A 25,944-nucleotide genomic window follows, 5' to 3' on the forward strand; every position below is an offset into this window, starting at 1 on the left:
ATCACTGATACTGGTTAACATCTCTGTTCATGAGTCTACTATACTGAAAACATTAAACAGGTATGGTGTTCATGGCAGGACATCACGAAGGAAGCTGCTGCTTTCCAACAGAAACATTGCTGTGCACCTGAAGTTTGCCAAAGACCACCTTGACACTCCACAACGCTACTGGGAAAATGTTTTGTGGACTGATGAAACTAAGGTTGAATTGTTAGCCATAGATGAAGAAGCACTCATGAATGGAGATACAGGAGATTGTTTTAAGTATCCTGGAAATGACTCGAGTCTTAGAACTGTTCTGAGGAGAATTTTGTTATTTTTTTCCTCTCTCCTCAAATACGTTTAAACATTCATGTTCTTTTCCTTAAAAAGTAGGCTAAAATAAAAAGGATTCTTCTTGGGGCCTGGGTAGCTCAGTGAGTATTGACGCTGACTACCACCCCTAGAATCATGAGTTCGAATTCAGGGTGTGCTGAGTGATGCCAGCCAGGCTTCCTAAGCAACCAAAGTGGCCCGGTTGCTAGGGAGAGTAGAGTCACATGGGGTAACCTCCTCGTGGTTGCTATAATGTGGTTCTCACTCTCGGTGGGGTGCGTGGTGAGTTGTGCATGGATGCCGCGGAGAATAGCGTTGAAGCCTCCACATGCTTCTTCTCCGCGGTAACGCGCTCAACAAGCCACTTGATAAGATGCGCGGATTGACGGTCTCAGATGCGGAGGCAACTGAGATTCGTCCTCTGCCACCCGGATTGAGGCGAGCCACCACGAGGACTTAGAGCGCATTGGGAATTGGGCATTCCAAATTGGGGAGAAAAGGATTCTTCTGTCTCGTGCTGGCCTATTTTTACGTGCTTTATCATTTTCAAACAGAGCGCTTCAGCCATTTTTCCTCCGGTTGCTTAGCGCTTTGACTGTTACTGCAGAGTGAAAAGTGAAATTGGGCTCAATTTAGAGAAAAACCATTTGAGGAGCTTTTGCTGCAGAACAATATTCACTTTAATCCTGTAGACTGAGATGAAATGGACAAACAGAAGCACGTCATTTGAATATCTGCATTAGTGACCTTGACTGTGATTTTTACCATCAAAAGAGAGAGAGAAATGTCTGTTAACTGTGTGTAAGATATTTGCATTAAGCCTTTTTTTTAAACTATTAGTGACTGACACATTTTTCGTCCAACCACCAGCCTGCGAGCAGCTCTCCCTGGGCGTGGCAGCGATCTTTGGCCCCTCCCACAGCACGTCAGCCAATGCGGTGCAGTCGATCTCTAACGCCCTGGGCGTCCCTCACATTCAGACGCGCTGGAAGCATCAGGTGTCTGACAACAGAGATGCATATTACGTCAGTCTGTACCCGGATTTCTCCTCCCTCAGTCGTGCCATACTGGATCTAGTGCACTTCTTCAGATGGAGGATGGTCACTGTGGTGTATGATGACAGCACCGGTAAGTTGATCACAGCCAATCACATTCATAGCTGGTGAGACCTCTGCCAATCAGGATGGAGAGGGCTGATTCTACTGCACACTGGAGCAGAATTTTTAGAATGTAATGCCTCATAGTATACACTGTATGCTCCCTACTTTTTTTGTAAAACAATATGCATTATGAAACAATATAAAAGCCGTGTCCACACTGATCATTTTTCGTTTGAAAATGCATTAATTTCACTACGTTCACGGCCAAAACACACTCTAGCCACTATCACGCCAGCCTGATTTCATGCATAGTTGCGTTCCAAAATGTGTCCGAAATATTCAAATATTCATAACACAAGTACGCGTTGCATTCTCAAAGTGGACACAAGGGGCGCTATTGCGAGATTAGTGTGAACTGTCTTCCTCTACAGTGAGTTTTCTATCACTGTTCAAATCAATATTTTTATAGCTACTTACCAGAATAATAACACGTTCGGTTTAATGACTCTAATGACTCTACCGCCACAAGAACATACGTTTAGCATGTTCAACCAGACCGCGCGTTAGCATTGCGATGGCCAAGCGCTCACATCTGCGTACAGTTAGTTTTTAGCCTTACACTTCTTCTTTCCTTGCGTGAAAACACATTAATTGTGCTACATTTACGCATCTCATCCGTTTCCTCCATCGAAAACGCTCTCCATTACTGCATACTTTGGAAAACGATGACGCTAGGAAACTGAAAACGTTTTCAAATGAAATTGGATTAGTGTGGAACAGTTATATGCTATATTGTTGTCATATGATTACGTTGCGTGATTAATTTAGAGAGTAGCATCCAGTTATCACCCCAGAAATAAATATGGCTATTTTGCATTTTTAATTCAAGTTTGTTGCATTAGAATGAGTAGAATGGAAGTATGCTATTCTGAATGAAGCAGGTGTCGGTTTGTTATTTTGGATAGCTTGAAATGACTAATGTTGATGTAGATTATGATCATAATAAAAACATATTTATCTGCTCATTTGGTTTTCTGCACGTATAGTAATCTCAGCGCTCTTTAAACACGCTGAAAATATCACTCACTCTCTCCAAACGCCGTTTGATTTTGCTGGAATGAATCTCGTAGCTGCTTTACCTCATTAGTCTTTTCTAATTAATAGCAAGAATTTTATTACGTTCTCCGAGCATTTCGCCTGTAATCACGCAAATTGAATCAAACCAGGAGCTGGAATCATTTGTTTTAATTACATATTCAACAGTGGCTCATGCTGTTGGCAAATGCTGTTGGAAAACATATTCCACTCTATAGAGTATTTATTAGTGACCTGAGGCATGGAAGCGCAGCTCTGCATTAAACATGTATTTTTAGAAAGCACTGGCATCCGTTAGTAATTCCTGCTCGATTAGTGTAAGAAGATTAGCTTCTTCTCGCTTGCACAAATGACACTTGTGCTCATAAATGCAAACAGTGTGGGCTTTGAATGCAGGCAGAAAAATATTTCTTCAATTCTGGATGTGTGGAGTGTTCAGCCTCTTCTGAGACTGACATTCAAACATGCTCTTTGCTTTCATTTATAACTGCATTCAAACATACAATACACAATTTATAACACATCAGAGCAAAAGAATATTCCAGGTTAAATACAACTTTTGTTGGAAGGTTTGATATGTTTTTACGGTATCGTTGCTTATGTCCTCAATCTCACCTCCTGTAGCGATTGAGGCGGTTGCCAGGTGACCATTAGTTACCCATCGTTAAGGTCATCTGAAGGCTCTGCTCAGCCCCTCCTTCTTATATCCCAAGATGCTCTACTCAAATGAGACATGTCCCAGCAAAGCAACATGTCCACACGTTTCTATACTTGAATCATTCAAATAGCTTAAGGTGGTGCTTTTAGCTTATTCTTTAAAAAAAAAAAATAATAACCCCAGAAAACATGTCTGTGGATCAGTGATTATCTCAACTTTTTTGCCCCTCATGAGTTTGCATCCCTGTGAGTTGCTTCAAATGCTCCACAATCATCACTGTCCCAAAGAAACCCAAAATCACAGGACTTAATGACTACAGACCCGTCACTCTGATGTTTGTGGTCATGTAGTCATTTGAGAGATTGGTGTTGGCAACCCTTGAAGTACATCACTGGACCCTTCCTGGGTCCCCTGCAGTAGGCCTATTGAGCAAACAGGTCTGTGGATGATGCAGTCAACATGGGATTGCATCATATCCTGCAACATCTGGACAGACCAGGGACTTATGCAAGGATACTATTTGTTGACTTCAGTTCGGCTTTTAACACCATCACCCCAGCTATACTCCAGAATAAATTACACCAACTGTCTGTTCCCATGTCTATCTGTCAGTGGATCACCAGCTTTCTGACGGACAGGCAGCTGTTAGTGAGGCAGGGGAAACTCACTTCCAGCACCTGTACAATCAGCACTGGTGCCCCCCAGGGATGTGTGCTCTCCCCACTACTCTTCTCCCTCTACACCAATGACTGCATCGCCAAGGACTCCTCTGTCAAGCTCCTGAAGTTCACAGACGACACCACTGTCATCGGCCTCATCCGAGATGACGATGAGTCTGCATACAGAAGGGAGGTTAAACGGCTGGTCACTGGTGTAGTCAAAACAACCTGGAGCTGAACACGCTCAAAACGGTGGAGATGATAGTAGACTTTAGGAGAAACACCCCAACACTGACCCCCCTCACCATTCTGAACAGCACTGTGGCAGCAGTGGAATCATTCAGGTTCCTGGGCACTACCATCTCACAGGACCTGAAGTGGGAGACCCACATTGACTCCATTGTGAAAAAGCCCAGCAGAGGTTGTACTTCCTTCGCCAGCTGAGGAAGTTCAACCTGCCACAGGTGCTGCTGATACAGTTCTACTCAGCAGTCATTGAGTCTGTCCTCTGCACTTCAGTAACTGTCTGGTTTGGTTCAGCTAACAAGCTGCCGGTTGAACTGAGATGCACCTCATTGATCTCTGCCTGCATCACTTTTGTCTATTGATGGACTACACTCTTGAAATGGAATACGTAGACTATCAATTAATTGCCAACAAAAGCCTTCATTTGCCAACTAACAAAGGACAATGCATCTATGTGACATCTATTTGATTACCGGATACCGATACAGACCGAAGCCGAACCAGACAGGAAGTCAGGATCCAGACACCGTGCTCCCGACATGAAACAAGACCGAAGAGCGCACGGCAGGGAATACAACCAAAACCGCGTGCTCACTCAAAGACAGACAACGAAACACAAGACAGACATGGGACGATGATACCACTGTCCTGTCAGACAAAAACCCAGTCTGACAGAGTGACAGGACCGTGACTACTAATTGTTGGCCAATGTAAACACAGACATCAAATGGTGACCCAATACAGTACCAACAAAATTCACCAACAGTACTCACAAAATTGTATTTCAGTTATGCCTGTGCAACAAGTGACTCTACACTCTTGTGCCAAAATACTGTAGAGTTTGATGGCACGCACGACCTTTGACATCAACAACGAAAGATGTGGGGCTTGTTTTCTCCTTTTGAAAGTTGATAAGTCTATCTATTTTCCCATCCTAACTATGCATGCTGATACAATTAGTTGCATTTTATTATTTGCATTTGGCATTGTTTATTGGGTCATGACCTAACAGTGTAAAACCATGGCTCTAGTGGAATCTGTCTTCAAACAGACAATAAAATAAACTGCTAGTCAACAGATATTTTTGCGGTGTAACCGTTTCTTGTGTGTTTGTGGCACATGCTGTCTGACATGGATCTGTTGTAGCACGCCATCAGCGAAGTGTCATGTGTGTCCCGCAGGTCTGATCCGTCTGCAGGAGCTCATTAAAGCTCCGTCCAGATACAACTTCCGGCTGAAGATCCGACAGCTCTCCGCCGACACCAAGGACGCCAAACCGCTGCTTAAAGAGATGAAGAAATCCAAAGAGTTCCACGTTATCTTCGACTGCAGTCATGAGATGGCCGCATGGATCCTCAAACAGGTGACCGTCTCAAATCCCCTTCAGAAAGTCTTTACAGTCATCCAAAATAAATCACACAAATAGGGTCCCATGGCTTTTTTTTTTAAAGCATTAGAGGCACAAATCTTTGTTGGGAACAGTTATCTACCATGAAATAACCACAGCAGCTAGTTTTAAACGCATCAAATGTCTGGTGATTTTGGTCTGTTGAATAATACAAGGTGTTATGTGTATTTAACTACTATATACTAACATTTTATTTTGGGGGGGGGGGGGGGTGAATTTTTCCCCTTTTTCTCCCAATTTGGAATGCCCAATTCCCAATGTGCTCTAAGTCCTCATGGTGGCGTAGTGATTTGCCTCAGTCCGGGTGGCGGAGGACGAATCCCAGTTGCCTCCACATCTGAGACAGTCAACCCACGCATCTTATCATGTGGCTTGTTGAGCGTGTTGCCACGGAGACATAGTGCGTGTGGAGGCTTCACGCCATCCACCGCGGCAACCACGCTCAATTCACCATGCGCCCCACCGAGAACAAACCACATTATAGTGACCACGAGGAGGTTACCCCATGTGACTCTACTCTCCCTAGCAACCGGGCCAATTTGGTTGCTTAGGAGACCTGGCTGGAGTCACTCAGCACGCCCTGGGATTCGAACTAGCAAACTAGCGAACTCCAGGGGTGGTAGCCAGTGTATTTTACCACTGAGCTACCCAGGCCCCCTTACTATATACTAACATTAAAATACATACAAAACAATGTACATATTGTGTAACTACATATAGTTCTGCAAAATTCTCACGAGATTCACATTTGCTGCTATTGGTGTCGAGGTACGTGTAGGTTAAGGAGTAGGGTTAGGGTTAGATTAGGGTTAGGGGTTAAGGTTAACAGTGTAACTATAGATGTAATTAAATGCAGGTACTAGTGTTGTCATGATACCAAAAGTTCAGTAGTCAGTACTGATACTGATACAGTTCTCTATACCAATTTCGATGCCACAGCAAAAATGTGCTAATATGGTAATGTGCTATTGAACCCACACCTTTAGCCTATTTAAAGTTACATTTCAATGGAAATAATAAATTAAAATAAATGCATGTTTTCTTCAAGTGTTTCTCAATTAAGAACGCATTGCTTAGTGGCCTGGGTAGCTCAGCGAGTATTGACGCTGACTATTACCCCTGGAGTCACGAGTTCGAATCCAAGGTGTGCTGAGTGACTCCAGCCAGGTTCTCCTAAGCAACCAAATTGGCCCGGTTGCTAGGGAGGGTAGAGTCACATCCTCCTCGTGGTCGTGATTAGTGGTTCTCACTCTCAATGGGGCGTGTGGTAAGTTGTGCGTGGATCACGGAGAGTAGCATGAGCCTCCACATGCTGTGAGTCTCCACGGTGTCATGCACAACGAGCCACGTGATAAGATGCGCGGATTGACTGAGACTTGTCCTCTGCCATCCGGATTGAGGTGAGTAACCGCGCCACCACGAGGACCTACAACAATTACTTTTCAACACCAATGCATTTGAACAAATTGTGTTTAGTTCAATGGCACTCTTGTTTGTGATATATTGCTTAATTTTTATTATTATTATTATTATTATTACTACAATGAATATTACATTTTACTATACAGTTGTAATATTTCTTTTGAAATTTCTTCAATTTCAAGCATCTAGCTTTTATTTTGAATCATGCTTTTATTTTGACGTGTGGTTTGATGGAAACTTTACTTTCTTCTGATGGATAAACAGTTCACTACATGGCCCAGTGTGATCGTTAAAGCGCAAATGCTGTGATTTAATTATGTAAATATATAGTCTACATGTGTTACACAGTGGATTAGTGCTCTTTGTTTTTTTATCTCATACATTGAGAATGATTCTCAATGTCAGTGGAGTTTCCAGTGTATGAGCGGAATTCACTTAAAGCTCATGCAGCTTGAATGCAGGCTAAGATTGCAGCTTTTCACGGTTTAATAATCACACTAGAATATATCAAATTGATTGTGCATTTGTTATGTAAGTTTTTCCACATCTTGGGGTATTATCAGAGGACTCTCTGGGCTTTTCAGAGATACCAAATGTTTGAGAGTTTGACCATGACAACTTCCTCTTCTTGCTCTATAAATATGGATTGAAATGCATCACAGTTCAAGTACAATATGAATCAAATATTATTTTTTCAATAAACTATTTTTATCATATGTATTTCATGCACCAAACACAATATTGACAATTAAAAAAGGGAAATTGTAAAACTTTTTCACTGGGTCTCATGAACTTATGGTAAGATGACATCATAATAGCTTGTATTGTAAAATAATGAGATCTTTATAATAACAGAGCAGGCTGCATATATGAAAATACACAGAAATATTAGTTCACACTTTACATATATTTTATAGAAAGTATTGAAAGTTTTTTGTGGTGTGCATGAATGTAATGTAATGGTGATTGAGAGATGTTCCTCAAAAGCCTGTTGTATCATATTTAATACATGGATTTTAACAGACATTTTCAATAAAATAATATTCAAAATTTTAACCAAGCACAATTTGCTTATATTCATCAAATACTCATTTTAAAATATCAGTAACAATATAATCATTACTGTCACTTTTACTTTATTAAAATAAGCTTTCATTTATCCCAATCTTAAATTTTAAATAGATCGATATAAACATTGAAACCACTTTTTTCACAAATAACCACTAGATGGTGCCATAAACATGAAACTTACATACTATAGGTTGTTTGGCTCATCAGCTTGAACAGAGAGTGAAACAGGAGCCGTCAAACATTGTGTATCATATTTGATACATACGGCGTTATCGGGTTAAATTGTGTTCGGTACTACCGGAACTGCACAAACACTCATATCGTGACATCTTTTTTATTTTAGTACCGACTTGGTACGGAAGTACCGGTACTTTTGACAACACTAGCTGGTACTTTAAATGTAAGAACAGTACATTGTATCAAATATTTAAGGGCTTAGTAGTTAAAGACACCTAATATAAAGTTGGTGCAATAATAGTTGAATGCCGAAGATTGACTCACTTGTGTCTATTTTTATGTCTCCTAGGAATCTCAGGATGATTTGTAGATAATATGGTCTTGAGAGAATTTGATGTGAATTGTTTTTGAGTTCGTATTGACTTTTGATTAGCGCTGGGTAAAAATATCAAGTTTCCGATGCATTGCGATCTTCGTTTGAGCGATATCGATTTCTTAAATCCCAAGGTCAGTCTTTCACTCTATGTGGCAACCTTCTATAATGCAAGTAAATCACTCATATATGAAACCAAATATCATGCTATGCGACTAAAAATGTCTGTGATTAGCCACTGGCTAGTAAATGTTCAGATTTCACTGTGCAGTGATTGAGTAGTATAGTGAAGTTATGAGCACAGAGGACCTTTTACTGTGTGTTGAGAGTAAAAGTTTGGTTTAACTCGTTCTGTGCGTCCAAAGACGAGATCCACGGCTCCATTTGTCATTGTATAATGTCTCTTTTAATAACCTTTCTGTTTTTTACAGTCAGTTGTTAATTAAAAACAACATAAAAACTAAACATTTAATTCTAATCACACATAGATGCGCTAAAGTAAACACGCGTGTCTTCTCTCGTTATATGCGCTTACTGGTTGATGCCGCTATTCTTAAAGAGACAGTATTGATTTGGTAAAATCTATGGTAATGATCAATGTAAATTAGCGATATATAACCGATATAAAAATATAAAACATAGCGGCAACTATCGGCATAGATTTTTGCCGATAGTTGATATTATTTTTATATTTTTTTCCTCTGTGTTACACTGTGGCCGGCACTGGAGGATTCATATCTTTTGAATAATAATAATAAACCTTATTCCTCCTTATTCCTTATTCAACATACAGTATATTGTATATCCCCATATATACACACAACCGTTCATGTGGTGAATATACAGTATAGGCTATTAAAAAAACATAATTTTGAAAATAATTAAATATAGATCATTGTAATGGAAACATGTCTCTGTCATTTCAAAATAAGAGTCCCTGGTTTGTTTCAGGCTTGTTTATAGTTAAAAGTCCTGCGTTATGCACCACAGCTTCATTTTTTCCGGTAATTATTGGGATTTTGGTTGAACAATAAACAGCATCTGGGATTTTATTCATGTTGGACTCTTGTAGTCTCTATGTCTGTACCATTCATAGAAATAAAATGCGATTTTTAAAACCTATCAGCCGATTAATCGGTTATCTGCCTTTTCCTCCACCTTATTTATCATATCGGCAAAATCCACTATTGGTCGATCTCTGATGTTAATAGTACAATAGTACTTGTTAATAGTACAAATTATGCAAGTAAACAATAAAAATTTAACAATATTTACAAAAGCTAAAATGTGACCAATTTGTGTCTTTTTTGTATTTGTTTTTTTGTTTTGTTTTTTGTTAAAGAATACATCATGAATATCATTTCAAATCTCATTTTGATTTCTTTTTAATCTCACTGCTGTCTCAGAGAAACAGTTGAGATACTAGAGAGATCTCCTTTGTGATTTAGCTATGATTCACTTTGTAAAACAGCAGTTTGACGATGTGTCCCTTCATCTCCAAGAAACTTCTCAACTCTTTCTCGCTGTCGTCATTTGACTGATTCAGGATGGATCAGTTTCAGAACTTGCTTTCTTCTCGTCTCCCGTATGAATGATGACTGCTCATCCAATCATATTTCATATGTTAAATATCACTGTTTGAAATTCTATTAACGTGACAAAGGCCTCAGAGCAGAATAGTAATGTAATTAAATGTGTGGTTTGGCCGCAGGGCTTCAAGATCTCTGATTAAACATGCAGCTCTGATGAAGATTTCTCATTCATTAAAAACGACACTCACTGATGAGGGTCTTTCTGACGATAAGATGAACTTCGTATTCTTGTACCGCTTCTCCAAATCGACTTTTGAAAGTTTACTTGTGGGTGCATTTCACTAGATAGACAGATAAACTGATATTTTTAACCAATATTTATATTTTTTCCACTTAATCGGTTATTGGTTCTTTAACCCTTTAAGCTCAATTGGGGAAAAAAATAATTGTCAAAATAACTACAGTCTTGACCAACACAAAATAGGTATCGTTTGAAAGTTTAGAAGCTCTGCTTTCCAATGCATGTAGACATTATGACCAAAACTGAACAAGTGCTTTGAAATTTATAGACAAATCAGAAGTGTTCTGTTTTGATAATTTATGAATAATTTTGCACTTTACATATTATTGCAATTAGTAAAAACATCAAACTGATCAAATAGTCATGTGTCATATGTTGTTGGAAAGCTCTCAAAGAGTAGAATACAACCAGCCTTTTTGTTTTACTCACAGACAAAAATATAGTGAGTAATAGCTAAGTATATGTCTTTGACAATTATGTTGGTGTTGCTTATAAGTGAAAACGAGGCTTATAACTTCATGAAAAATAAACGGAACATAAAATATACATACTATTACTCAGGAGGTGATTATCTTTCAAACGAGTCCACACACAAGGTAATCAGATGCATAGATCATTAGATAATCCACATGAAGCACAATGTTACATATGACCACCAGGAGATGGCGCCAAATACATGACACAGACTCAATGATGACTCAAATGACACAGAATGAAACTCATTCTGTGAAATCTCATTACTAAAATCATGTCTGCATGCTATGCAAACCTTTAGTCATTGTTGTGTTTGCATGTGTAATTAGTTCTTATGTACAATTATTACGTTTTATTTGTTTGGAGAGGCTTTTGGACACTATGATAAATTATTTTTGTAATGTTATAACTTTTGATTGCTTTGTCGAATCAACACAACTTTTTTCTCAGTTGATACAGTTGACATGATTAGGAACAAAACAAAAGCAGTTTTTCTGAGCCACCTTATTTACACCCAGAGATATATAATGTCAAATCCGAAAAATAAGAAAAAAAGTTAATTTTTGGTTTATTATTTATTTATTTATTTTGTGATTTTTCAGCAGTTTTGTAAAGCAGTTCACCTTAAGAGGGTAGTGATAAATTATTAAGTTGTTATTGTACCTAAAAGCAAAATAAATCTATTTAAAATCAGTTATGTATATTGATAATCGGAAACTTAAACAGAAAAATAAAATTAAAAATTAAAAAACAATATCGGTCGAACTCTAAAATTCACAGAATCTGTCAAGAACATGCCCGGGTCATATTTTACCCTGAAATTAGAAGAAATAAATATAAAATAATTTCTATAATATAAATATATAAAAAATAAAGCCTTATTTTTAAATAACTTAAAAATGTAATGGCCTTAAAATAGGCTTAATTTTGTTTTATATTAATTATTAATAATACATAATATAAATTAATGATTAATATTTTATATTATTGTTCTTAACAATACAAAATATTGATTCTTATATTATCTCTTTAGATTTTAGGGTGAAATATGTCTTTTGTATGTTATGATATATTTAAGTTTGTTTATTTATTTTGCTTTTTTCAAACAGGCTCTATCAATGGGAATGGTGACTGAATACTACCATTACATCTTTACCACACTGGTAAGACACACACACACACACACACACAAATGCACAATCACAAATTCAATGTGTGCATTATTCATGGAAAAGAATATTGAATTTTCCATTTTGGAATCTGACTCAAAGCTACATTTACCAGGAAAATTGGTGTAATTTATATCCTTGTTAATTTGTAGATATAATTGTGGTGTTATTTTGATTTTGATTCATGCATTGACTTGCATTGAAAGAAATCTGATGGGGTATAAAAGCACTTGTGTCTTCACTCGAGACACTTTGAACCCGTCTCAGATTCGCCGTCGGTCCATGTGCTGTCAGAACCCCACTGGAGTTTTATTCGACTGAACAAAAAACCTCTCAGATCCACCTGATTCTTCTGCATGACTTATAAAGCCAAACTGAAGCCAAGAGACCTTGATTCACTGACAGAAGTGTGTGTGAGAGAGAGAGACAGACAGTCTGTGCTCTGAGAGTGAGACAGCTGCTGTAGTGTCAGAGATTTATATGTGTTTGTGTTGTTTGAACAGCTGTTTTATTGTGTTGAAATTAGAGATTCTTACACAAACACTCCACCTGAACGTCACAAAAGTCTCTCTCTCTCTCTCTCTCTCTCTCTCTTTCTCTCCCCATGTCTAAATATGCATACTTCTCTACTAAATAGTATGCTAGAAGTAGTACAATAAATAAGTTGGAATTCCACATATGCAGTAAAACTGTAGGATGAAACTACTCTGAAAAAAGTTAGTTCTGAGAAAAACTTGAGCAGCATTTGAGACACACAGATCACTCTTGTTTAGATATTTTCTTATCTAATGCAAAGATATTCAAACAGTTTTAAGAGTGTAAGAATGGAGGTCTGGGTATCTCAGCGAGTATTGACGCTGACTATCACCCCTGCAGTCGCGAGTTCGAATCCAGGGTGTGCTGAGTGACTCCAGTCAGGTCTCCTAAGCAAACAAATTGGCCCGGTTGCTAGGGAGGGTAGAGTCACATGGGGTAACCTCCTCGTGGTCGCTATAATGTGGTTCTCGCTCTCAGTGGGGCGTGTGGTGAGTTGTGCGTGGATGCCGCGGAGAATAGCGTGAAGTCTCCACACGCGCTATGTCTCCACGGTAACGTGCTCAACAAGCCACGTGATAAGATGTGTGGATTGACGGTCTCAGACGCGGAGGCAACTGAGATTCGTCCTCCGCCACCCGGATTGACGCGGGTCACTACGCCACCACGAGGACTTAGAGCGTATTGGGAATTGGGCATTCCGAACTGGGGAGAAAAAGGGAGAAAATCCACAACAACAAAAAAAGGAGTGCAAGAATGACTTAAGTCATTGGTCCTCAATGTTTGTGGTTACACCCCCCTTTGAAACTAGAAAAAAACTTTTGCACTCCAATGTATCTGATAAAATAATAATCATTATAATAATAATGAAAAAATTATGCTTTAAAAATATTAAAATAACTTTTGTCGGCTCTGCGCCCAGTAGAAGCACTTCAAAGAAATCGATGTCATGCTGTTGTGTCACATGACTCGGTGCGGCAGAAGTTTAACCCTTAAATGACAGTCTAGAGTTTTGTGAACAGTACTCAGTCAGTTTAAATGAATTTAAACTGTGTGTTGTGTATAGCGAAGCCAAAATACAACGTCCACGCATGTGGATGCGGGGTCGCATGGGGTTAAAGATGAATATGTTTAATTAAACAACATGAGAAAACTATCCTGAAAACCTCCTGAAATAATAACACATCATGAATATACTCAAGTATGAGCTACTTTTAGAAGTGACTCTGTTTAGACTGTTTTTAAGGAAATTGCGAGTTACACATTCTGACTAGCGCTTAGTTCAAGATTTAAGGGAAATCCACAATATACTTGTTTGTGAAAAGCACTGTAAAAGTCATCCATATCACCCGTACTCTATATTTCTAGTCTTCTGAAGTCATACGATAGCACTGTGTGGGGAACAGACTGAAAATTTAGTGTTAATTCACTGAAAATCTTCCCCTTCACTCATTCAAATCTGACGCGCACAAGAGAATGTCTTTGTTTACATACAGTAAGTGCGGTGCAGCAAACACATCTGACATCGTATGATGAGAAGGCAGTTGACGCAGTCTTGCGTGTATTGTCACCGCGGCAAATTTTAATGAGTGAAACTGAACAAGATTTGGGGACTGAGCAGTCAGCGCCCCACACTTTGAAAACCACTGACAACTAATACTTTTAAGGGGCCACTGTCTGGCTTGTGTGTGTGTGTGTGTGTGTTCAGGATCTGTTTGCTCTGGATATGGAGCCGTATCGGTTCAGTGGAGTGAATATGACTGGATTCCGTATCCTGAACACGGAGAGCGCACAGGTGTCGTCCATCATCGAGAAATGGTCCATGGAGCGACTGCAGGCGTCACCCAAACCCGACTCAGGCATGCTGGACGGCTTCATGACGGTGAGTGAGTGTGTGTGTGATGTGTGTGTGTGTGTGTACACAGGTTTACCTGTGAGGGCCACGATTTTATTCAAATATGTCTAGAACTGACATTTAAAGTGCTCATAAATTGGCCATTTCATATTAAGCTTGAAATCTAATGTCAACAGGTTTGTGTCAGGATTAGGGTATATTATAGTCCCCACTTATAAGTGTGTGTGTGTGTGCGTGCACTATTATAGAGCATTTTTTGGGTCTAAATCCTAGAGATTTAGCCCTGAAGTGGGAATAAAGCTTCCTGTTTGAAAGTCTTTATCCATCTTTGTGCTTTCTTTCGATGTTTGTTCTATTTGTCTCCCTTAGACTGAACAAACGTGTGTGTGTGTGTGTGTGTGTGTGTGTGTGTGTGGTGTTGAGTCTCTCTGGTGTGAAGTGTTTGATTGGTTCAGAGGAACCTTCATCACACACAGCTCGAGGAAACACGTTTAAAGAGACAGTATCTTTGTTTCAAAACCTAGTGAGCTGCCTACGTAGACAGCATTTTAAGGCATCATACAGTATTAGGGGCACACTTCTGATGTAAAGGTTGTTCCAAAAGATACACAGTTTTTTAATTTTGTCTTAATTTTTGTCTTTTGATGAAAATATAAAAAAAAAATCGTCAATATTTTATCCTGTCATATTCATTAATTTGAGTCTGACTAAAAATGGCATGTAATTTTAGTCAACAAAAGTAACAATGTGCAAAATGCCAAAAACCTGTTACTGTAATAGTAAACACTTTAGCCAAATATGTAAATACTTTGAATTTTTTGAACTACTTAAAAATTACAAAAAACAAACATACAGTATTAACCTTTTAAGCTTTTTAAAAATTTCCTGTTTCATTGGCATACCCAGAATTAAAGGATTATAACTCGACAAAAAAAAAAACAAAAAAAAACAACAAGGGTCAAGTGATTGGAATCACTGTAAAGAAAACTATTAAATTTTTTTAATGATATAGATTATGATATATTCTGAGACTAAATAAAGTGTTCCCAATCATGTCAACTGTATCTGAGAAAAATGTTGTGTTGATACGACAAAGCAATCAAAAGTTATAACATTACAAATATAATTGATCATAGTGTCCAAAAGCCTCTCCAAACAAATAAAACATAATAATTGTACATAAGAACTAATTACACATGCAAACACAACAATGACTAAAGGTTTGTATAGCATGCAGACATGATTTTAGTAATGAGATTTCACAGAATGAGTTTCATTCTGTGTCATTTGAGTCATCATTGAGTCTGTGTCATGTATTTGGCGCCGTCTCCTGGTGGCCATATGTAACAGACAACACATGTCAACACATCACATGTCTCTCTTCCCAAATATGGATGACTTTTTGCACTGATCTGAACCCAATCCGACTGATTTAGCATTCCATGATGCTACATCATTTCTGATGATGTCATCTGATCCAGGAAAGCTAACGTATTTTCAGCCAGATTGCAAGATGATGTGTGCACATTGTGCTTCGTGTTGATTATCTAATGGTCTGTGCATTTGATTACCTTGTGTGTGGGCTTGTTTGAAAGATAATCACCTAATCTAAGTAATGGTGTGTGATATTTTATGTTCCGTTTATTTTTCGTGAAGTTATAAGCGAAAACGCGGCATATAAGCAACATGAACATATTTATCAAAGTCACATACTTAGCTATTACTCGCTATATTTTTGTCTGTGAGTAAAACAAATAGGCTGGTTGTATTCTACTCTTTGAGATCTTTCCAACAACATATGACACACGACTATTTGATCAGTTTGATTTTCATCAACAGTATGTTTTAATAAAACATACTGTTTAGAACCGCTAATTAAAACCATTTGATCGTAGTCATGAAGCATCTTTTTCGAAAGAAGCGGAGAATGCATTGCAACAACTTCAATAAAAATTATCAACCAAAGATGGAGAACTAGTCAAGAGAAATGTTGATCATAAATATACTTATATTTCATTAAATACCAATAAAATTATAGTTTAATGCTGGTTCATCCATCACCATCTCAGCTATTTTTTTAATTGTTTTTCAACGTAAACATGCACTAAAAGTACGTCTCTGAATGCTGCACCTCATGTCATGTTTGAACATGCTACAGGATGTCCAGTTATAAGAAATCCGACCTTTAAAATGCATCTTAAGGTGAATGTATTCTGTTCTATTTTATTTGAACGCAACAAAGTGTCCTGTGTACGTAGCAGCTTACTATGTTTTCACAGAGTGTTTGTTTGTGTCAGCAGTTTCACCTAAAATCAATTGGTGTTTCAGACAGGTATATATAGCGCTTGGGATGCTAACTATCTCTCAGCTAATACATCTCTTTCTGAAAAAACACAGACTTGCGAATATGAGTCAATCTTCGATCTTCCCTGAAGAAATGCTCTCTTAAACTGGGCTCAAATCTGCAGCTCAGTAAATCATTTAATCGGCTAAACTCTTAATAATATCAGAAGATAAAGGACTCAGCTAAATAATAAATAACTGATGAAGTGTTTCATTAGAATAACGGATGTTTATGACTTTCTGTGGGAGAATTCTTCCTCTGGCCTCATTTGCTTGAGTAAAGCTGATCTTTAGATCTAATCATACGGCCAGATAATGGAATTCATTAGCTGGAGAACTATTACTTATCCTTCAATATGATTTCACTGAGTATGGCTGCAAGTTCATTTGTGGTTTGTTGCATGTCATTTAAAAACAAAGAGATGAAATAGCTGATGTGATATTAGACCGCACACACACACACACACACACACACACACGATTACAACATCACAATCTTCTGAGTGTTTATGTGAGCAGAAAATATTTCAAATAGAAAACAGAGCAATGTTTGAGAGAGAGAGTAAGACTCTCACGTGCTCTCTCTCTCTCTCTCCCTCTCTCTCTCTGTAATCTCGACAACCATTGCTGCCAGTGAGGCAGAGTTGCCATGGAAACTGTTACCCGTGTGGTGGATCTCTGTTGCTAGCGTACAGCATGAGGCCTGTGATGGGATGAGGGTTGCCACAGTGACTTCAGTCCATTTTGCAGAATGTGTGCTGTGATTTATAACTGTATCACTGCAGAGAGAGAGAGAGAGATTATACATTACACACAATTCAACAGCAGTCTTTCATTCTTATTGTCATAGATGTAAACATGTTTCTCAATATCTGACACTAACAAACCACACAGAGGAAGCAGAGAAGATATTTGTTTTCTTAAAGGGATAGTTCACACAAACATGAAAATTCTGTCTTCAGTTACTAACCATCATGTTGTTATTTTTTCAATTGAACATCAAAAGGAGAAATTTTGTTAGAGTCTTTATGCAGTTCTTGCCATCCAACGATGGTGTACATTTTTAAGTCAAACTTTGGCGGAGGTGAAGATTATCTGTGAATAATGATTTACAGGATTAGTTCATCCAAAAATGTAAATTCAGTCATTGTTTATTCACCCCTGTGTTGTTATAACACTATATGACTTTCTTTCTTTTTCTGAACACAAAGGGAGTAATTGTGAATAAATTTTGTGCTCAGTGATGTCATACAATGGCAGTTTATGGTGACCACCTCTTCAAGCTTCAAAAGAACACAAAAGTGTAATTCAGAAGTTTAATAAATTATTCCATGAGACTCATGATTGTTATGAAATCAGTAATTGTATTTAGAACCATTGTGAGCAAGCTGAAGGCGACTGTGACAAGGAATTCATGAAGTTATTACTATTGTGCTGTGACAGAATATCTGGTTCATTCGAGGCTTTATTCCTAACCAATTTAGCCACAGTACTGAATAAATACCTAGGATTGTGTTTTCTATAATATGCTGACCTGGCAGCTTTTAGTGCCTGTCTATAGCTAGAGACACTATCCTTCCATGCAACATGAAATACCTCTAATTTTGTATTCTTCCAATCTTGAGAGCATGAGTGTGATCATTGTACCATGGTGTGGAGCTTTTTTCTTTACTTTTCTTTAATTGAAGGGGAGTGACACTATCAAGAGTGCTAGAGAAGACTGTATTTATAGGTTCTGTTATTACATCAAGTTCTTCTAGACTTTTTGGCTTAATTTAATGTAGTGTATGAGATAAATCTGGAAGATTATTAGTGAAGCTATCTTTAGTGGTCGAAAGAATAGTTCTACCTGAACGATAGCGTGGTGTAGATTGAGTGACATTAGCTGATCGCAGCATACAAGAGACGAGGTAATGATCTGAGATGTCATCACTCTGCGGCAGAATTTCTATAGTATCAACATCAACTCCATATGACAGAATTAAATCTAGCCTATGATTATGACGATGAGTTGGTCCTGTCACATTTTGTCTGACTCCAAGAGAGTTGAGAATATCGATAAATGCTAATCCCAGTGTGTCATTTTCATTACCTATGTGATTGTTGAAGTCACCAACAATTAAATCTCTATCTACATTAAAGAGTTTTTTTATTTATATCTGACGGTGTCACATTAAGCATTATTAGTTCAAAAGATTTAAACTTATATCCTGTCATCTGAGCAACACCAAACATTTCACTGTAAATTGTAGCAACACCTCCTCCTCGAACCTTCAGATGAGACTCATGTTTATAACAATAACCTGGGGGAGTAGATTCATTTAAACTAATATATTCATCCGGTTTAAGCCAGGATTCAGTCAAACAGAGCACATCCAAACTATGATCTGCAATAATTTCATTTAGAATTAGTGCTTTGGTTGAAAGAGATCTAATGTTTAGTAGCCCTACATTTATATGATGTTTATCTTTTTTTGTTATTTTCAAGTTTTACCTTAATTCATTTTTTTTAAATGATTTAGTGAGAGTTTTGATTTTGGTAGTTCGGGGAACAGATATAGTCTCTATATGATATCTTGGTGATACAGTCTCTATGTGTTGTAGTTTATGTGACCTGTGTGATGTCGCAAGGCAGCTAGCAGACGTTCGGATTAGCCAGTTTGTCTGCTTCCTGTCCTGGGCCCCAGTTAGTCAAATTCTATCACTATTAAGACTATGAGCCTAATTACTAGAGAGGAGAGCGGCACCTTCCCTGGAGGGATGGAGTCCGTCTCTCTTTAGCAGGTCAGGTCTACCCCAAAAACTCTTCCAGTTGTCTATAAATCCTATGCTATTCTCCGGACACCACTCAGACATCCATCCATTCAGTGACACTAATCTACTATAAACCTTGTCACCACAACGAGCAGGGAGGGGGCCAGAGCATATTGCAGTGAAGTTCACACACCTCTTTAACATTATCTCTAGTAATCTCTGACTGGCGAAGCCGGATATCATTAGTGCCGACATGAATAGCAATTTTAGAAAATGTACGTTTAGCATTAGTCAGCACTTGTAAATTTGATCTGATGTCAAACGCTCTGGCACTGGAAATGCATTTAACAATAGTGGCTGGAGTCTCTATTTCCACATTCCTTACCATAGAATCCCCTATAACCAGGGCACTTTCAACATGATTCCCAGTGGGTGCATCACTGAGTGGGGAGAATCGATTGGAAACCTTAACAGGAACGGGAGAGTGGTGTCGCTTTGCGCTTGGCAAAGGATAAAACGATGAGTGTAGAGGAATAAGCAATGCTAAGCAGGCTAGCAAGCTACAAACAAACAGACATGCTACTGCATTCTGGATCATTTGCAGGGGCCTAATTGCGCATGCAAGGAGGCCTGCAATGAGAGCGTTACAGTAGTCCAGTCTAGTTATGACAAGTGACTGAACATGAAGTTGTGTTGCATGTTCAGAGAGAAAGGGTCTTATTTTCCTGATATTGTAGAGTGTAAATCTACATGATCTTGCTATCTTTTTATCTGTGGTCTGTGAAATTATGTTGGTTATCGATGGTTACCCCTAGATTTCTGACCGTTTTGGAAGGCGTTACTGTAGTTGAACCCAGCTGAGCGGTGAGGTTGTGTTCAACAGCAAGGTTTGCTGGAAAGGCGAGGAGCTCAGTCTTCATTGGGTTAATTTGCAGGTGGTGTTCCTTCATCCATGCCGAGATCTCTGCCAAACAGGCCGAGATTCGAGCAGTCACCTTGGTGTCGTTGGGCTGGAAAGACAAGTAGAGCTGTGTGTCATCGGCGTAGCAGTGGTAAGAGAACCTATGTGCTTGAATGATATATAGAGAAGAGAAGTGGCCCAAGCACTGAGCCCTGAGGTACCCCAGTAAGTAGCTGATGTGACTAGGCACCTTACCTCTCCAGGCTACATTGAAGGACCTACCTGAGAGATAGGAATTAAACCAGTCAAGCACAGTCACTGTGATGCCCAGAGTACAGAGGGTGGACAGTAGGATCTGATGGTTGACTGTGTCAAAGGCTGCAGAAAGGTCCAGTGGAATCAGGACGGATGATCTGGATCCAGCTCTCACCTGTCTCAGTGGCAGACAGCAGGACAGTCTCGGTGGAGTGTCCACTTTTGAAGCCTGACTAATTGTCATACAGCAGCTTGTTCTGCGAGAGACAGGCAGAGATCTGATTGAAAACTGCCCTTTCAAGTGTTTTCGCCATGAATGGGATGAGAGAGACTGGTCTGTAGTGTTCTACTTATGTTGGGTTAAGTGCAGGTTTTTTAAGCAGCGGGTTTACTCGAGCCTGCTCAAATGTAGTGGGTAAAATGCCTGTAAGTAGAGATGTGTTAATTATGTGTGTGAGTGCAGGTAGGATGGACGGAGAGAGATGGCTTGGAGAAGGTGGGAATGAATGGGGTCAAAGGGACAGGTGGTGGGGTGGTTGGAAAGGAGGAGTTTAGAAACCTTAGTGTCAGTCAGAGGAGAGAACATAGAGATAGAAGAGCTGTATACAGGAGATAGGTGTTTGAGAGGGTGTGGTGCTGAGAATGTATTGCTGATGGCTGTAACCTTATTAGTATAAAATGTGGTGAAGACATCTGCTGTCAGTGAGGTGTCAGGCAGTGGAGGGGGAGGACAGAGGAGTGTGTTGAATGTTCTAAACAAGCTGCAAGTGTCTGTGGTGCTGTTGATCTTGTCCTGGTAATAGGGAGTTTTTGCAGATTTAACGTTATCTGAAAAAGATGCAAGCAGAGACTGATACTTACTCAGATCTGCTGGATCTTTAGATTACCGCCATCTCCTCTCAGCCTCTCTGAGCTCAGTCAGATGTTCACGAAGAAAATCATAGAGCCAGGGGCTGGGCGGTGTCATATGTGTGGCCTAGAGGAGAGAGGACAGATGCTGTCTAGAGAGATTGTTAAAGTAGAGCCTAGTGTGTCTGTGGCAGTGTTTACATCCAGGGTGGAAAATAATTTTGTGTGGGAAGAGAAGTAGAGACAGTAGTGGAAAGGCGTGTGGGTGAAAGGGAACGGAGGTTACGGCGAAAGGAAACCAAAGGCGGAGTCTGTTTTAATATAGATGGGAGAGTCATGTTGAATTGAACAAAGTAGTGATCAGAGACATGTAAAGGAGTAACAAGAATATTCGTGTTGGTACAGTTACGTGTAAAAAGGAGGTCCAGCTTGTTGCCCAATCTGTGAGTTGCGGGTGTGCGTAGTCTTTCCAAATCAAATGAGGCCAGAAGAGCATGAAGTTCAGTGGCCTGGGGCTTGTCTTGGTATATGTTGAAATCTCCAAGAACCACAAGTGGCCTTCCATCCTGGGAGTGAAATATGATTTCTGTAAGTCATCAAATACAAACATCTCTTTTATGTGCCGATAACTGCTGCTGTTAGTCCCAAATAGCTAAAAACTTTATATCTGCTTTTACCTTAGGGATTTTTCTAAAAAAAAATGAGCCATTTTTTACTTGTCTGTGAGCATGCTTGTGTGAATAATCCAAAGTTATATCTTAGATGTCCAGAACAAAATATGCTATCCAGCAGGAAAAGCATGCTAAACAAATCATCAGAAAAATATGTTTTCAACTATTGATGATAAAATGTTATATATCATCACAAAGGAGAGGATCTCAGCTTTCTAATGATGGAACGTGATTGTTTTTAGTCCACAGTATGTGTGAATGGTGAGCTTTTAAATTTGAGTGTGAAAAATGTGCGGGCAGCAGCCCAAAAATGCACCAGAGTATAAGGTGTTTAAACTCTTAAAAAATTGGCCCCATTCACTTCCATTGTATGTGCATCACTGTAACCTCCATTTTTGCACTTTTTTTAAAGAAAAGGAGGGATGAGTCAAAATGTATTTTATGTGGTAGTCAACATTATGCCACAAATGCTGTCGATTTAGCTTAACTTGTATAGAACCCTCTAAAAACAGCCAGTTTCAATAGAACAAGTTGATTGTTTCAACCCCACAAACTGCACTTTTTGTGAATTTTCAGCTCAATTTGAACAAAACAAAAACACTCTTCACAACAGAGAGGAAAGCAACATGTCTCTCTGTCTGTCTGTGCTCTTGTCTCTGGGGTTTGTTGAATTGATTTATTTGGTGGTAAATGATCGTCCTATCATGTTTCCTGTGACTGATTCGACCTTCCAGAGACGTGACGCTGATCCGTGCTGTCTGAGGGAGTTTTATTTAGTCTGCGCGTGAGTGGGTGTGTACTGCTCTGTGTGAGGAATACATGTGAAAAGACATTTATCGACATTGACTTTGAGTCTCTGAGTGTTAGAAAACACAATGACATCTTCATCCAATTTAAATAACTGTCGAAACACAGAGACAAAGAGAAATCCTGAAGGTTGCGTCCAGTAAATGTGCTGCGTGTATTCTTTGAAAGTCATCTCTGTGTCTGTCTGGTGTGAAAATGTTGTCTGGGGCATCTGTGAAAAACATTTCACTCCTGAGTATTGTGTTCATCTAGAGAATAGAGCAATGACACTACTTTAATGTTTTTAAAGAGGTCATATCAAGTGCTGGGTGAAAATATAAATTTTCAGATGAATCGTGATCTGGATATTGATTCTTAAAACCCAAGATCAATCTTTTACTCTATGCAAAACTCTCTACAATGAGATTAAATCACTCACAAATGCAACCAAATTCCACGCTATGCGATTGTAAATGTGTGTAATACTCATTTGGCCTGTAAATATTCAGATTTCACTCAGCAGTGATTGAGTAGTATAGTGGAGAAGAAGTTCAGCAGTGAGATTTTTTCACTGTGTGTTAAGAGTAAAAGTTTGGTTTGACTCGTTCCGTGTAATGTGTGTCCAAAGACGAGATCCACACAATTCATTTGTCATTGAATATTGTCTCTTTTAATAACCTTTCTGTTCTTTACAGTCAGTGTTGATCAAAAACAACATAAAAAGACAGTAAAGAGACACTACCATATTAGCACTTGTCCTACAAATAAATGTAAATACTTGTAAATAGAAGAAATTATGCCTGCAAACAATAAGCATATAGACATATATATATCTATATATATATGCAATTTCAAGACATAATTTGTATTGATGGAATACATAGATTTGTATCTTTTTAATAAGCTAAAAATGTGGATGAAAAACTAATTATAAATTTAAAAAATGTAATTAATATTTTCGTAATGTACCAAGTTAGAAGTTTCCCTGTATAATTAACAACATTAACTGAGAAAGAATTTATTTCATATAATAAATAATTAGGCCTGGGACATTTCTACGATTAATAGTTGACAATTTAACGCGTTAAAAATAATAATTGTAATTAATGCAATATCTGTTTTTTTCACTTTCTAAAACTAATGTAAATTTCCAGGAGGTACACGCTCGACTCGACTGTACATCCTAGCACAGAAACTGATTGTGTGGAGTAGTGCATGTTTATTCATGACGTGCAATGCATGTCCCAGGCATACGAAGCATGGGAGAAGATTTACTTTACGGAGAATGAAGACTACACCCGCAAATGGTGAGCCTGGTGTGGGAGAGATACGGGCAAGCTGCAGTATCTCTTCGCATTGCACGAAAACGCTCACTCACTATCATCTGAACTAGTCTCAATTTCGAAATTGCACGAGAGAGACTCAGTGTGTGCGTGAAAGAGACTGAACGGCAGCCAGAGAAAATAACTGAACATTTTTAGATGTAAATATTTAAATAATTAAAATTAAAAATGATTCTTGCAAGTTCTTTAAGACGAAGTATAAAGTAAATATATTTATTTAATGTTTTTTTTTAATGTGCCATGTACCATGATTAATTGTGATTAACCACAGAAAACTGTGATTAATTAATTTAACATTTTAATCGATTCACAGCCCTATAAAAAAACAACTTGAAGAAAATGTGAGTGGTGCTTGCCGTGGCAAAACTCATCATCACAATTTCCCACCAAGGGCCTCAGCATACTCCCCCAATTCAAAAGAACCCACCCCCATGTCTCTTCAATGTTCTGATGCAGAGATACGGGTGTTGCTATACAGTTTCTAGGGTGTTCTGCATGGTTGCTAGGCAGTTGCCAGGGTGATACTAAGGCTTCCTGCTAGCCTGAGACAAAAGAGCCCACCCCCATGTCTCTACGATGTTCTGATCCAAAGATATCCTTCTGAGCCATTTTCAATATAATTCTATGGGGTTCGGTTGCTAGGGTGCTCTGGAGGGTTGCAACGGCATAGCTAGGCAGTTGCCAGGGTGATACTAAGGTTGCCTGCTAGCCTGAGACAAAAGAGCCATGTCTCTACAATGTTCTGATCCAAAGATATCCCTCTGAGCCATTTTCAATATAATTCTATAGGGTTCGGTTGCTAGGGTGCTCTGGAGGTTTGCTACAGCATGGCTAGGCAGTTGCCAGGGTGATACTAAGGCTTACTGCTAGCCTGAGACAAAAGAGCCCACCCCCATGTCTCTACGATGTTCTGATCCAAAGATATCCCTCTGAGCCATTTTCAATATAATTCTATGGGGTTCGGTTGCTAGGGTGCTCTGGAGGGTTGCAACGGCATAGCTAGGCAGTTGCCAGGGTGATACTAAGGCTGCCTGCTAGCCTGAGACAAAAGAGCCATGTCTCTACAATGTTCTGATCCAAAGATATCCCTCTGAGCCATTTTCAATATAATTCTATAGGGTTCGGTTGCTAGGGTGCTCTGGAGGTTTGCTACAGCATGGCTAGGCAGTTGCCAGGGTGATACTAAGGCTTCCTGCTAGCCTGAGACAAAAGAGCCCACCCCCATGTCTCTACGATGTTCTGATCCAAAGATATCCCTCTGAGCCATTTTCAATATAATTCTATGGGGTTCGGTTGCTAGGGTGCTCTGGAGGGTTGCAATGGCACAGCTAGGCAGTTGCCAGGGTGATACTAAGGCTGCCTGCTAGCCTGAGACAAAAGAGCCATGTCTCTACAATGTTCTGATCCAAAGATATCCCTCTGAGCCATTTTCAATATAATTCTATAGGGTTCGGTTGCTAGGGTGCTCTGGAGGTTTGCTACAGCATGGCTAGGCAGTTGCCAGGGTGATACTAAGGCTTCCTGCTAGCCTGAGACAAAAGAGCCAACCCCCATGTCTCTACGATGTTCTGATCCAAAGATATCCCTCTGAGCCATTTTCAATATAATTCTATGGGGTTCGGTTGCTAGGGTGCTCTGGAGGGTTGCAACGGC

General features: G+C 39.1%; 1 protein-coding gene across 2 annotated transcripts in view; it reads left to right on the plus strand.

Annotated features, from left to right (window-relative positions):
• The window catches only part of LOC127435174 (glutamate receptor ionotropic, kainate 2-like), a 94,647-nt gene that overhangs the window by 27,349 nt on the left and 41,354 nt on the right, over nucleotides 1-25,944 (plus strand). For both annotated transcript variants that reach the window (XM_051688417.1, XM_051688418.1), the window contains exons 3-6: nucleotides 1,186-1,443; nucleotides 5,255-5,436; nucleotides 11,941-11,994; nucleotides 14,243-14,416. In XM_051688417.1, the coding sequence (XP_051544377.1) occupies nucleotides 1,186-1,443; nucleotides 5,255-5,436; nucleotides 11,941-11,994; nucleotides 14,243-14,416 (668 nt within the window). The remainder of the gene's footprint in view (nucleotides 1-1,185; nucleotides 1,444-5,254; nucleotides 5,437-11,940; nucleotides 11,995-14,242; nucleotides 14,417-25,944) is intronic.

This window comes from Myxocyprinus asiaticus, chromosome 45, assembly GCF_019703515.2.
Source record: "Myxocyprinus asiaticus isolate MX2 ecotype Aquarium Trade chromosome 45, UBuf_Myxa_2, whole genome shotgun sequence".
Classification (NCBI taxonomy): domain Eukaryota; kingdom Metazoa; phylum Chordata; class Actinopteri; order Cypriniformes; family Catostomidae; genus Myxocyprinus; species Myxocyprinus asiaticus.